At 39.2% G+C, this 14,534-nt stretch overlaps 1 protein-coding gene across 1 annotated transcript in view; it reads right to left on the bottom strand.

Moving 5' to 3' along the window:
* The window catches only part of KIF13A (kinesin family member 13A), a 218,578-nt gene that overhangs the window by 83,207 nt on the left and 120,837 nt on the right, over positions 1-14,534 (bottom strand). The window contains 2 exon segments of the mRNA XM_032648491.1: positions 1,317-1,497; positions 2,357-2,449. Of these exon segments, the coding sequence (XP_032504382.1) occupies positions 1,317-1,497; positions 2,357-2,449 (274 nt within the window).

The following is a 14,534-nucleotide window of genomic DNA, read 5'->3' as shown; positions in this document are numbered from 1 at the left end:
GGAATACTAAAGAGCAGTAAAAATCAATAAGTTATTACTTCATATATCAGAACGAATGAATCATTGAGGGGAAAAGTAGCAAGTCACCGAAGGACACATGTATTATGATGCCACTTACACACAGTTAAAAATTGTGCAAAATTATGTGTAAACTCTTAAAGAGGAGGAAGATAATGAGAAATATAAAACTCGTAATAGTAAAAAAAAAAAAATTCGTAATAGTAGGAATGGTAGGAGTTGAAACAGTATCAAAGAGGAGCACACAGGTGGCTTCAAAAATATCAGTCATGTTCCATTTATTAAGTCAAACAGTGAGTAGGACAGTCATTGATTTTATTATTCTTTAAACCTTACATATATCGTAAATGTTCTTTCATATGCATTAAACAGTTAATAACTAAAACTATTTCTGATGATTGGGTCACTTCCTTTCCAACCATAATTTTTATCTTATGCCTCTAATTATACCCTTGATTATACAGCTGTTAAAAACATTTAAAAATATTTTCATCATGTTATATAAACAATTCAGGATATTGAATTGTATTTAGAGAAGAACCTAAACACGCATACCACACATCCACCCCATAGATTTGAAACACAGGATCAAAATGCACCAAAGCGTTAACAGCAGTTATTTCTGAGTGATGGAATTATAGGTCATTTTTATTTCTTCTTACATTTACCTACTTTCTAAATTTTTATATATATTATTTTTAAATCAATAAAAATTTTAATTAATAAAAAGGTAAATGGCCCTCTCCTTCCTCTATGAAACAAACTCGTCTGGTTTTTACCACCTAGCTTTTAAAAAATACAGATGCCTGGGTTTCTCCCTGGGTCTACTGAATCATAAGCGCTAGAGCGGGGGCTCAGGCCAGTATATCCTTAAAAAGCCTCCCAAGTGATTCCAGTGTACATCCCTGGAAAAGAATGACTTGCTTAGGCTGGGTCATTTGAAACCTTCAACCACTTTGCCTCCAATTTAGAGGTGCTACTTTCCAACATAAATGGAAGGACCAATGTGTCATTTTTAACTCAATTTTTATGAATAAACCATGGTGGCAAAAATAACAAAATAGTAAAAAACATCCTTTTAAATGGCATATGTAAGCAACTTTATACACGAATATAGGATAAACTATGAATACTAGATATACCAACAGGCTTTGAGAAGCTGATGATTTCTCAGTAAATGAACTGAAACTAGAGTACCAACCAAGGGCACAAATACATATACTCACCTGCAACTTTAACTTCAGGATCACTTAAAATTATTACCCCTACTACAAGGTTAATTTCAACCACTAACTTACCCTTTGGGGTCTAAAAGATCCCGAACTTTCTCATTATAAATTTCCATATAGGATACTTCAACTTTAAAGGTCTGTGACTCATTTTGCTCCAGAGAGATCCTTTGAAATAAAGCACAGCAGAGCCTTGGAATGAGGCCCCGCTGCTCAGCATTGCCCATCATGGAGAAGGATTTTCCTGAGCCTGGAGAAGGGCAAGCAGAAAGAAAGGAGGATGGAAGAGGAAGCAAACTGTAATGCTTCAGCTACACAAGTGTTTCATACACAGCAGCCAAGGTCACACAGCAGAAGCGGACAATTTGGCCCCCAAAGGCCAGTCCCTTGGACACCAAGGCTACTATTCTTTCTATTATACTCACGGCCTCCAGTTTGACTTTCACTGTGAGACCCAGAGGGCACCTCTCTTACAGATGGATACGTACAAATGTAAGCACTACAAATATGTAATCTTTAAAAGTACACATGGTAAATATCAAATATCACCATCAAGTAACATTAACAGTATTTTACCCACAAAATATCAATATTTCACATTTGTGAAAGTGCTTTGATATATATTCCCCTAATTGTCCTGTGATGTGACAATAGGCAGTATTGTTATGATTTATTGATTTATTCCAACTTTATAATTGAAATGATGGTGGCTCAGAGGGCTAATGGCTGAGCCACTAGCCTGTTTTTGTTTACTATCCTGGTGAAGTCCTCTAGATGATACTAAGAGGACGATACTAAGAGTTTTTCTACAGTTTTTCGCTATAACATTTATACCGAGAAACTGGTAATTATTTTCTTAGTTCAAATACAGGTTAAAACTATAATTTAGGAAAATGACACTAATAGTTTAAAACTAGCTTTGCTCATAACACTAAAATTACTCAGTTACCACAACTGTCAAACCTTCAAAATGAAGATTACTTTTGATCATCTAATGCAGCCAAACCCGTGAAGTCAGAAGCGTTTTTCTATGGTTTCCCAAAGTGTTTTCTATATCTATGTTTTAAGAAATGCACATTTAATATCACTGACTGTAAGTGGCTACTTACCTGTCTGTCCATATGCAAAAATGCAAGCATTATACCCCTGAAAGGCTTTCTCAAGAATTCCTTCCCCAAGGCACTTGAAAACCACTTCTTGACCTAAAAAACAAAACAAACAAAAAAACTAAAAAGACTGATTTTTCTTGACATATTTGTAGTAATAACCGAGCCCCAGTCATTAACACATTCTCTCAATCCAAAAAGATGTTAAGTGTATTGCATATCTACTATGTGTAGGGCTGTGGATTAAAGAACTTATTGTATACAATTTTGCTTATCTACTCTTCTACACTATAGCTCAGTACCTGGATCTGTTTATGAGTCTACCAACTGTTTCCCTCTAAGACATTTCTCTAGGCATTCAAGCTTCCTGTCCATTGTCTGTGGGCCATATGGAAGCATCATTTGAATTTGGTTTAGTCTTTTCCTGAGTTAGTATGAAAGCGTCATTCAACACAAATTGTCTTATCTCCCCATCTGGATTCTGAGCTTCTGATAAGCAGGAACCTCATCATCCACATCTTGGTATGTGTGTGCACCTCTGCCCCTAGCACGGTGCTAAGTCCGTGCCAGATGCTGAGCAACTGTTCACCGCTGGTGGAGGGGATGTGCTGGGCACAGGCACCTCTCACCTGTGTTCCCAGCGGGGATCTGGGGACAGGTTCCCGTCTGTGAGCCTGTCTACAGCTCACTGTGGCTCTTGGGGGAGTTCTGTCATGTACCATCTACACTACGGTAGTGCCCAGCTAAAGATTAAGGTGTGAAAATCGTTTTAAACACTTAACGAGGCATTTACTACCCTTTGAAACTGGTGCCTTTCTAACATTCAGTCCCCACCATTAAGACAATTAAAGTGATTTTCTCCTTCCTCTGTGCAGAAGCTACTGCTTTAAGTACCTCTTTCCTTTACTGGAATGAGAAGCCCCTGACTGATGTCAGACTATAATCTGTTTATCTTTGTAATCCTAGTGCCTAGTACAAAATGCTTAATAAATGTTTGTCTAAGAATGAGTCAGTTTAATTTTTTTTTTTTTTTTTTTTTTGCGGCATGCGGGCCTCTCACTGCTGTGGCCTCTCCCGTTGCGGAGCACAGGCTCCGGACGCGCAGGCTCAGCGGCCATGGCTCATGGGCCCAGCCGCTCCGCGGCATGTGGGATCCTCCCGGACCGGGGCACGAACTCATGTCCCCTGCATCGGCAGGCGGACCTCCAACCACTGCGCCACCAGGGAAGCCCCAGTTTAATCTTTTTATCCAAATGACAATTCCTTTTACGTTTGGAAATAAAGCAATAGAACATAAGCTTTTGGGTATATGTTTTTCTTTGATGCATCTGATTTTAGCAGTCTCTTGTTATATTATGACATATCATGGTTGCAGAATGGGACTCTTAAAAGTGTAAACATGAAACAAGTAATAATATTTCCGGGCTTCCCTGGTGGCGCAGTGGTTAAGAATCTGCCTGCCAATGCAGGAGACAAGGGTTCGAGCCCTGGTCCGGGAAGATCCCACATGCTGCAGAGCAACTAAGCCCGTGCACCACAACTACTGAGCCCGCACTCTAGAGCCCACGAGCCACAACTACTGAGTCCATGTGCCACAACTACTGAAGCCCGTGCACCTAGAGCCTGTGCTCCGCAAGAGAAGCCACCGCAATGAGAGGCCTGTGTACTGCAACAAAGAGTAGCCCCTGCTCGCCGCAACTGAAAAGAAAGCCCAGGCTCAGCAACGAGGACCCAACACAGCCAAAAATAAATTAATCAATCAATTTAATTTAAAAGAAAAAGAAATAATATTTCCAATCATTAGGCTGGCAAAAAAAAAAAAACAAAAACCTTGACAGTATCAAATATAGCTGGATTGAAGAAATAGGTATTTTCATAAACTGCTGGTGGGAGAATAAACAAATGCAGCCATTCCAAGGAAAACCTCACAGCACCAAGAAAAAGGAATATGCCCAGGCTCTCTGACCCACTGTGAGGCATCTGCCCTAGAGACTCACTCCCACAAGAGACCCCTGTAAAAGGATGTTCATGGCAGCATTATTTATAATACTGAAAGCTGGAATCAAGTTAAATGCCCATTAGTAAGGGAGTAGATAAGTAAAATGTATTTTATATGATGGAATATTACACACCATGTTTAAAAAAACAAGCAAAACAAATCTATGTGTGTAAACAATGTAGAATTCAGAAACATTGTTGAGTTTTAAAAAAAAGTCATGTTCAGACTGTACATATAATGTAAAAATTTATGTCAAATAGTATGTGTAATATCTACATGTGTTAAAGTAAAAAAAAGAAAAAACTGGATCAGAAGAAAATATACCAAATTTATATAACATTATTTCTCAACTATGGACTTCTACCGAAGAGGCATTTAAAACATGTTAGTGAAATACGTGGATTTTTTTAAAAGGGTATAACAGTAAGAGGCTTCCTAAAAATACGGTTTGTTGTGAAGACTACCTAAAGATGTGTGTGTATGTGCACACACACATAAACTCGGAGGATAATAAAGTATTGTCAAAATTCTTATCCACTGAAGACACACTTTCAAAAATGCTTTTATGTGGTGGGAATGTAAATTGGTACAGCCACTGCGGAGAACAGTACGGAGGTTCCTCAAAAAAACTAAAAACAGAACTACCATATGACCCAGCAATCCCACTCCTGGGCATATACCCAGAGAAACCATAATTTGAAAAGATGCATCACAATGTTCACTACAGCACTATTTGCAATAGCCGGGACATGGAAGCAACCTAAGTGTCGATCGACAGAAGAATGGATAAAGGAGATGTGGTTCATATATACAATGGAATATTACTCAGCCATAAAAAAGAAAAAAATAATGCCACTTGCAGCAACATGGATGGACCTAGAGATTGTCATACTGAGTGAAGTAAGTCAGATGCAGAAAGACAAATATCCTGATTATCACTTATATGTGGAATCTAAAAAAGGTATAAATGAACTTATTTACAAAACAGAAGTAGAGTCACAGATGTAGAAAACGAACTTATGGTTACCAGGGGATAAAGGGGGTTACCAGGGAATAAAGGGGGGTGAGGGATAAATAGGGAGATTGGAACTGACACATACACACTACAATATATAAAATAGATAACTAATAGAACCTGTTGTATAGCACAGGGAACTCTACTCAATACTCTGTAGTAACCTATATGGGAAAGGAATCTGAAAAAGAACAGATATATGTATATGTATAATGGAATCACTTTGCTGTATACCTGAAACTAATACAACATTGTAAATCAACTATAGTCCAATAAAAAGATGCTTTTATGTTATAGTTAAGTATGATAGAGTCTTGTGCTAAGAAAATATCTGACCCATCCTGTTGCTGATCTTTGATACACATCGATATTCTCTTCTCACGTGTTTTCTCAAAGGACCTTCCTTATTCCACGTGTATTCCCAAGGCCTATGCCAAAACACAGGCTTAAATCTGGACCTAAGCCCTGTAGTGCAGAAGATGGGGAATTAAACACAGCCTGTGCTCAGGCTTGTGAGAATTGATGGTGGTCCTCAGCCAGGACCCAAGTGCCATCAAAGGCATTGAAAAAACACCACTTTCTTGGCACAAACAGATGAATGGAGCAATCTCGTTTGATCTTCCACACTGGTTAACCAGCCCCCATAAAGGGAGTAGGGTGAGGATGGGGACAAGATGCTTTAAGACTTGGCTAGGTCCAACATCCTGACTGTAATTCATGATTTTGATTCATATTTAGTAACTTGGAAAAAAGCAAGAGCTTGAGTTGATGAAAGGACTCAACTGCAGAGAAGCACTGTGGTCAAAGAGCTTTTCACCCTGGCTTCACAGAGCCTGAAGTCATTAACCAATCAAGGATTTATATCTGTTCTTTTATCAGGTAGTGAAATGGATTACTTTCTGGTTTCTGCTTCTGATGCTGAGTAGGCTGGAATTATGAGGAATTATTTTCTCAGTGTTTTTGCAAGGGCAAATCACAAGTCTTCTTTTTCCTTGGTAGGAATCATCTTTTAAAACCAAAGATCCTTAACTGAAAAAAACAAGAATGAATGCTACAGAGCTACGTGAAATAGGTTTATGATGTGTCAGGTGAAAAAACCAACACCACCACCAGCCAGGGTGTGTATACTAAAATTGCACTAAAAACAAAAAATGATCAAAGAATGCTCCAGGATATAAAAAAATACAAGAATGAATTTCAGCTTGGCCTGTTTCCAAATTACTGCAGATACTAAATAGGATACGAATTAACCTATTTAACTTGTATACTTTTATTATTTATGCTGCTAAGAAGAAAAAAAGTAAATTTTTGGCAACTGCCCCGTTTGCAGTGCACTTTCCGTATTCTATACTGCTGAATCCTTGCAATGCCTTGATATGGACTGTGATCAATAAGGAGATGGGGGTGGTGGTGGTGAGGGCAGCACTCTGAAAGAGTAAGTCATTTGCCCAAGATGGGGCCACCAGCGAGTGGCAGGGCCTGTGGGTGTTGACTCCCAGATGGACTGAGGCCCATCCATAATCGGTGATTCAGGCTTCATGACACTGGGAATCAGTTATTCCCACCTCTGGTCTCCGTGGTATGTCTTTTTATTTTAAAACAAACTCCCAGAACTCAACACACTGCAGTATTTTTTTTTTTTTCCCATGTCTGTCTCTACCACTGAATTGTGAACTCCTCTGAAAACAGGAGCTGTTGCATCTTAGCAGAGTACCTGGCACACAGTACACACTCTTATTTACTGAATTGCTCTGGTGACACTACTGTTTTTAGACTAATGTGTATTTAATTGGGCGTCCCTTTCCTCATTAGTGATGACGGAGGCATCAAAATATTGTTGGTTGAACTTAAAAAGTTAATTGGAGGGTTTACACTTTGGATAAAGTATGGCTGTTTTTGAAATTCTAATGAGCCCCTCAAGATTACAGTAGTCTTTGTTAAATAAGGCCCTGGGGTGTGAACAGACGTGTCAACATAATATGTAACAACTAATCGAATAACTTTGATAAAAATTACAGATTACACTTTTACTGACATCCATAGTTACCTCCTAGACATTGAAACAAAATATATATGACTGAAAAAAATAAACCAGTCTCTTTGATTTCCACTAAATGTACAAATATGCTTTCCAAAAAGTCAACTTCTTTTAGTTAGATATTTACGGTTACATTTGACAGACAGAATATAATTGAGATTTACTGTATTTAATAAAGTTTTAGTTATAACTAGGAAAGGAAAACATTCTGGGAAACACAAAATGGAATATGAAAAAGTAGAAGACAATTATACTGTGTTTCTGGAAAGAATTTTTCTCCTTTCCATCCTTAAATAGCTATCCCAAAACACAATTTATAAAAGGGAAAATACAAAGAATTATATTGTAAAGTTCATGTATTTTTACAAATCTAAGCAAGACTGGATTCTAGAGAGAATGGAATCCATTTTGTCTACGACTTCATGTCTCAAGGGAAATTTATTATCTTTTAAGAAATAATGAATACTTTCCCACCTCTACAAAGATTCATCATTAACATTTTTAATAGCTCTGCTTAATTTCCACTGTATACTTAACATGCAATTTATTAACTGATACAACCTATTATAGATACTTAGATTATTTCCTTTTTTTTTTCTGCAATATTTATTCTTACACATTTATCTTTGTACACTTTTCTATTAACTTTACTAGGCAAAACTCCAAAAAAAATCAAATCACTAACTCTCCTAGCAATGCATGAATCTTTTTTCTACACCTTCAACAACACTGGCTATTATCATTCTTCCTGGCTTTGACTAACAGAAAAAAAAAAAAAAAGCCTTTTGTTTTGTTAAATTTAAATTTTCCTTTCCTTAGGTTATTGTCCATTTGTATTTACTCTTCAGTAAACTGACTATTTGGGTGCTACGTTTATTTTTATAAATCAATTGGTTTAGTAATTGATTAAGTATTAATTTTAAAATATCCATCATATATTAAGGATATTAACCTTTGGTCTATTATATATTGTACATATTTTTCCCCAATCTGTCATTTACCTTTCAGTCTTATGTTGTTCTTTGTCATACAAAAGCTTTTGGTCTTTCATATTCAAATCTCTCATCTTTTCCTTTATGATTTTCATCTATATGGTGTATGTTATGCTTCCAAAATCATTCTGGATTATTATTACCCCAAATTACATAGTTATTCACCCATATTTTCTTCTAGTTTTGTTTTTGGTTTTTCCAGTTTTATATCCAAATCTGAATTCTACTTATCAGCTATGTAATCTTGGGCAAGATCTCCTTCACTAGTAAAACAGGAATAATAGTTGCTCTCTTACTGGGTTGCTGGTATGATTAGATAAGGCAGTACAGTAAAGCACTTGCCATAGTGCGTGGCCATTAAAAGTCTAGAATATATTTTAGCTAATATCCATAATTAATACCATCTCTTAAATCTTTAATCAACTATAATTAATTTTGGTGCAGAAAAGGAGGTAATCATCTAATTATTTTTCCTTCAATAGTTCCTCTATCTTTGCAACAATTCTGTGAGGCGATCCAATTTTAAAGATAAAAGATACTTACTCTTAGAAAAAAAAAATTAAAGGAATCATTTATTGCTATTTCTCTAGCACCTCTAGTGGTCCCACCTTTAAAATTCCACTGACGAAATGTAATGGTGGTATACCCACACGTGACAGAAAGAAGGGGGTGTGTGAATGTGTGTGTATGTGTAGGGGGGGTCATGATGAGGAGAGGAAGAAGGAACAGTATCATTAATTATTATCTGGGCCAGAATACGCCAACCCATGTTGTCCAGCGGAGGAAAAATATTTACCATTTTTTTATAACATTAAGATATCTCAGAAAGGTAGAGGGAAAAAAACAACTAAATAAATCATATCAATAAAACTGAATGCAAACAGACTCTATAGAGCTCCCCTTATTTTTTTATTCTGGTGCCTTTGTAGCTCTATGAATCCCTGGCTGAGGTTATACTTAATCAATTCTTTGGTTTGCTGACTTTCAGCCACCACTGGTAAAACAAATGATTATTTGAAAAAAGTGAAGACTGTCAACCAAAGCCTAAAAATGCCCTGTAGACTCTATACGGTCTTCTGTCCTCCTCAGCATAACCAGTTTTCCATGAAACATGAACAGTGGCTACACTTCACTCTGTGATGGACAGAAAATATTAACCATCAAAGACCCTTATACAGTCTATTAAGGAGAGTCTGGTTTATCCAAAAGACTGAAGGTGTTTTTGTTTATTTGTTTCTTTTTACTTTGTTCCTTTTTATTTTTTAAACACAGCAGTCCCTTTTTTCGGCATAGAAAAAAAGCAATTTGTCAACTGCTTTTAGAAGCTTAGTTCACACACACACACACACACACACACAGAGCTATTTATGCTGGAGAGTGGGAATCAGGGAATCCATAAAAGATGCACTATCCCTACCCTAAATGTTTCCCGACTCCAGTTCACACTCAAATGGGACGAAGTGCCACTTGTCTAGGGAAATACGTACAGCCCAGAAGGGAAACGGAAGGGCAAGTTCAGAAGTCCTGAGGGAAGCAAGAGGACCTATGCGAACCTGTTTCTATCCCAGACAAACCACACAAAGGCACAACACAGTCCAACCCAAGAGCCTGTGACTTTTCCGCAGGACCCCTGCCAGAGGGGAGATGGCCACTCTACAGAAGTCAGCTCCACGTGCCTGGCACGGGGAATCCAAAGCGTCTCACTTGTTCATAACCATGACCAAGATGCCAGTTTCCTCTGTGGGGTTTATGATTAGACTCCTATAGCTGTGTAGACAAGTCTTAAAATGCAGGCATGCCCAAAGCAACCACAACACAATGTCAGAACAGTAGAGAAGGTTCCTGTATGGAATTTCTGCAAGCAAAGTCACAGACCTGACCTGCCCAACCCTGAGTCACACATGATACACAGCTCTCTGAAAAGCTAACACCCTGAGTCTCCACACTTGTGCGTAACCTGTCCCTCCTGGGAAGAGCAGCAATGGCCTCAAAGCTACCAGGCGTGTGCACTGGGAGTTCAGTAACCAAGGTAATTCTCTCGCTGCAGCAGGGCTCTGATAGCAAAGCACAGAAGAGAAACTAGGGATGGGAGGGAAAGTGCATATCATGCATATGCTGACACTTGACTGCTTACGAGGAACAGGGTGAAACATCACAGTGGGCTATGCTCTAGGAAATGGGAGAACAAAATAAGAGGGCATAACCTTGTTTTATTCACAATCTGCATGAACCAAGGCAGTCTCACATAGATCATGGCTGACCAAAGCACTAAATATGGAGATACAAGGCTGGACGTGACATGTACACAGAATATTTCTAAGGTAGTGGCGTGGAAGAGCAGCCGGGATTTTAACACGATTCTATCATTTTAAACAGAATCCCCAGTTTTCCTTCTTTTCCCCATCTCTTTTTTCACTGGAGTTAATAGTGAAAAAAAAAAAGGTTAAGCTCAATATTTATGATCTGGAGTTCCTGGGCATGTGCGTCTGTGAGGGTGTTTTTCCACTCCTAACCAGGCTGACAGCACTAGCGACTGTGATGAGTCTGGACTTGGCAGGTGGCCCAGCTCTAAATCCGAGCACCTAGACAGTGCAAGGCCAGTCAGGCACCTCACACATACCCGAAGGGGTGAGGAATGCCGAACCTGGATGAGGTTTCAGGTAATCTCTCCCTCAAACAGTGCAACTCTCAGAAACTGTCACATGTGGTGACTTTAAACCTGGTTTAAGTTAAATGACCAAAAACTACAGAGCTTAGATAAAGAAACTAGGGCTTTAAAGGCTTGACTTGATGATAGGAGATTTAAGTTTTAATAAACTGTAGAAGATTGCCATTAAGGGGCTTGGTAAAACGACCCTGAGAACCTGGGCCTGGAGGGTAAAGGTAGACACAGGGCCATTTTCCACAGTGGCATCTGGGAGCTATCAGTACTGCAGTCCTCAGGAGCTTTCCTTGCAGCACGGCCTGGGTGACTCGCCCAGATGGGTGTTTCCACCCCCTGACAGGGCTGGGGCCAGTCATGAGCTGGCAGTGAACCTCAGCTCCTTTCTTTGTTGCCGTATAAAGTGGCTGAGTCACAGAGGAGGGGTCAGGCGTCGGGGCCCCGGATGAAAGAGCTGTGAGGACTGTCTCACAGAGAATGCATTTTGGAGTGATTCAGGAGGGTACTTTCACATATAACAACTGCTGAAAAAGGAGCTGTTCTTCACCTCTACCTGCTCGACAGTGTTTGCCACTGTGTCCCTGTGACACAGAGGCAGACCTGACTCAATATCTCTTCTGGACTGTGGGGTGCACAAGATTGACAGCACTTGAGGGGAGGTGAGAACAAAGCCCAAACCAAACACAGGCATTCAGGACTCTGGAGAACTTCTGACAGGAGGGAGAATGTTAATAGTATTATTCCTGGCTAGGTTCCAAGCCAGAGTACTCCAATAACATGATTCCCTAGGCACAGCCTCTTGTTGGGATGAGAGAGAAGAGAGGAGAGCCTGGGATTGCAGTAGAATCCATAAAATCTTCACACATAACTGTCATTGACCCAAATCCACATTTACCACTGCTTTCAGCTCTCTTACAAGCAGCAGGGCCTCTCTGAACCTCAGTTTCCTCATCTGTAAAACGGGGGCAATATCAGTTTCTCCTGATTCGGTGTTTTGACAATTAAATGACCTGCTGCAGATAAAGGGGTGAGCACAGTGCTGGGAAACTAGTGCTCAGAACTCTATTGTCTATTGTCGTTATTATTATCCACCCCTCTAAACACACTTAACTAAGTTAAGTGATGTCTCTGGGCGCCAAGAAATACTCTAAGGAATAGATGTCGACAAAGAAAGGCAAGTGGAAGAAGGCAGCATTGGGTGGGATTAAAAAATGTGGGAGTAGAGATGAGAAGAAAGAGAAGCATACACACAGACTCTTGTAAAAAATTTAACAGTGTCAGCCTAGCTTACTTTATCTCAGAGAAATTTTTCTTAACTGACCTTCACTTACCCGATTCTCTCAATTCACATTCTCTCTTCCATCTGTAAAATACACTGATGCATGCTTACTGCACACTAAATCACCCAACTGGTAGACAACTCTCTGGACTCCCACCAGCTGAGTTATGTTCTCACAAAGGGTCAGTTGTGTTTGCTCCTGAACTGGTTTGTGTCAGTTACACTTCTCTGTAATTACATAATTAACAAATGCAAAAAGAGAGCTGCTGGTTCTAAGAAAACTAGTTTGGTTACTTAGGAACAACTTGATAAAGGTGAGCCCCTAAAAGAACTGTCAGATTAGGTATGGGTAAGAATTTGTAAGACTGTAAAAGAGAAAAAAAAATCCAGAAGGATTCTGCAGTCAGTGTTTCATAAATGTCTTTTAAGATGGCATGCACCATTTACAGTGAATCTCTAACAAACTTTTCACATAGTCAACTACTACTGCTTCTCATAACCACAGGGAAAACTTCCACAGTTTTGATAAACTTAACAGCTAACAATTACTGAGTACTTATTCTATACAAGACACTTGCTGAGGTCTTTATATACACTTGAATAGTAAAATAATGAATCAATACAATATGCTCTAACAAATATTTTGGAAGTCTGCTTAAAAAACTGGTTCTATTTTGGCTACTGTCAACTTTTAGAATGTAAATTTTGATGCACAGTTAAACAATATAAAACAGAAATCATTTCTACCTCTGAGCCCATAAACGCTCCCATCATAGGAACAGAATCAAACATGGCTATTCTCCCCACTGCAATAGCCATAGCTAGGAGGCACTCAGCTGTTCCTTCGGGGTACAAAGCAACGTTAGCAGAACAAGAATCAGACGTAGAACGTTTCTCCTGAATTGCAGGGTATTACAATGCCTGAAAACACAGGTTTCAGCAAATCTGAGCGACATACCATATGGTGAGAACTGTCATATAATTTGTAAGTCAACAGTTTAGAATCTCTCAGGTCAGGAAATGTTCTTGTCCATGTAGATACCCAGATATGCCACCACTAGACTGATTTTTATTTTTGGTATGAAGATTTATAGAAAAACAGGTTTATGAAAAATATTCTCCTGCTAGGAAGAAAAGCAAAACCAAGGTTACTGGAAGTCATTGTTATTTAACCAGCAGGACACATTTTAGACAGTGATAAAAAATGTACTGATTTATTATCGAGAAGCCCTTAAATGAAATTAGTAGTGATTTAAACATTTAAAAAGGCCTATTATCTGTTATGATGCTCTCAAGTTTATCAGTATTCACTATAATAACATTATAATCCTAAATGTTGATCTATGGTTTTTGTTTGTTTGTTTTTTTGCAGGCCTCTCACTGTTGTGGCCTCTCCCGTTGCAGAGCACAGGCTCCGGATGCGCAGGCTCAGCGGCCATGGCTCACGGGCCCAGCCGCTCCGCGGCATGTGGGATCTTCCCGGACCGGGGCACGAACCCGTGTCCCCAGCATCGGCAGGCAGACTCTCAACCACCGCGCCACCAGGGAAGCCCCTGATCTATGTTTATGTGTATGTATATATGGGCTTGGGGAGAGGAAACGGATTTACGTAGAAATCCCATGCTGTGGGTGCCTAATTCTGCAGGTTACTTCTGCTTTTTCTTAGCCCTGGCACAAGGGTTTTTGCTTAAAGATTCAGAATCATGCGCAGACTCGCTAACCAAAAGGTGGTAATAAGAGATAATATATTTAAGTTGTGAAATGTCTCAAAGCATGATTCAATGCAATTCAAATGGCTTAACAAACAAGCCTTTGATTTGACTCTGAAAAGTCCACTGCAACAGCTGTGTGGCCAGCATAAAACGTCTGATTCATGTTTAATCTGAGAGCTGGAAGAGATCTGAGATCATTCTAGGCTATATATCCTCCTTCCACAGATGAAGAAACAGACATCCCCAAAGTTTAGCAGTTTGTGGCAAAACCAGGTCTCATAAATACCAGCACACACAATGCATTTTCTCTCCAAAGGACTGATGCTACTATCCTTACTACTGCTACAACGTGACAGTGATAAAGATGATGATAAATATTTCTTAAATTTAGTTATTTATTTATTTTTGGCTGCATTGGGTCTTCGTTGCTGCACGTGGGCTTTTTCTAGTTGCGGCGAGCAGGGGCTACTCTTTGCTGCGGGGC

This window comes from Phocoena sinus, chromosome 11, assembly GCF_008692025.1.
Source record: "Phocoena sinus isolate mPhoSin1 chromosome 11, mPhoSin1.pri, whole genome shotgun sequence".
In the NCBI taxonomy this organism is placed as follows: Eukaryota; Metazoa; Chordata; class Mammalia; order Artiodactyla; family Phocoenidae; genus Phocoena; species Phocoena sinus.
Note: the sequence above shows the minus strand (reverse complement) of the source record. Positions and strands in the feature narration are given on the sequence as shown.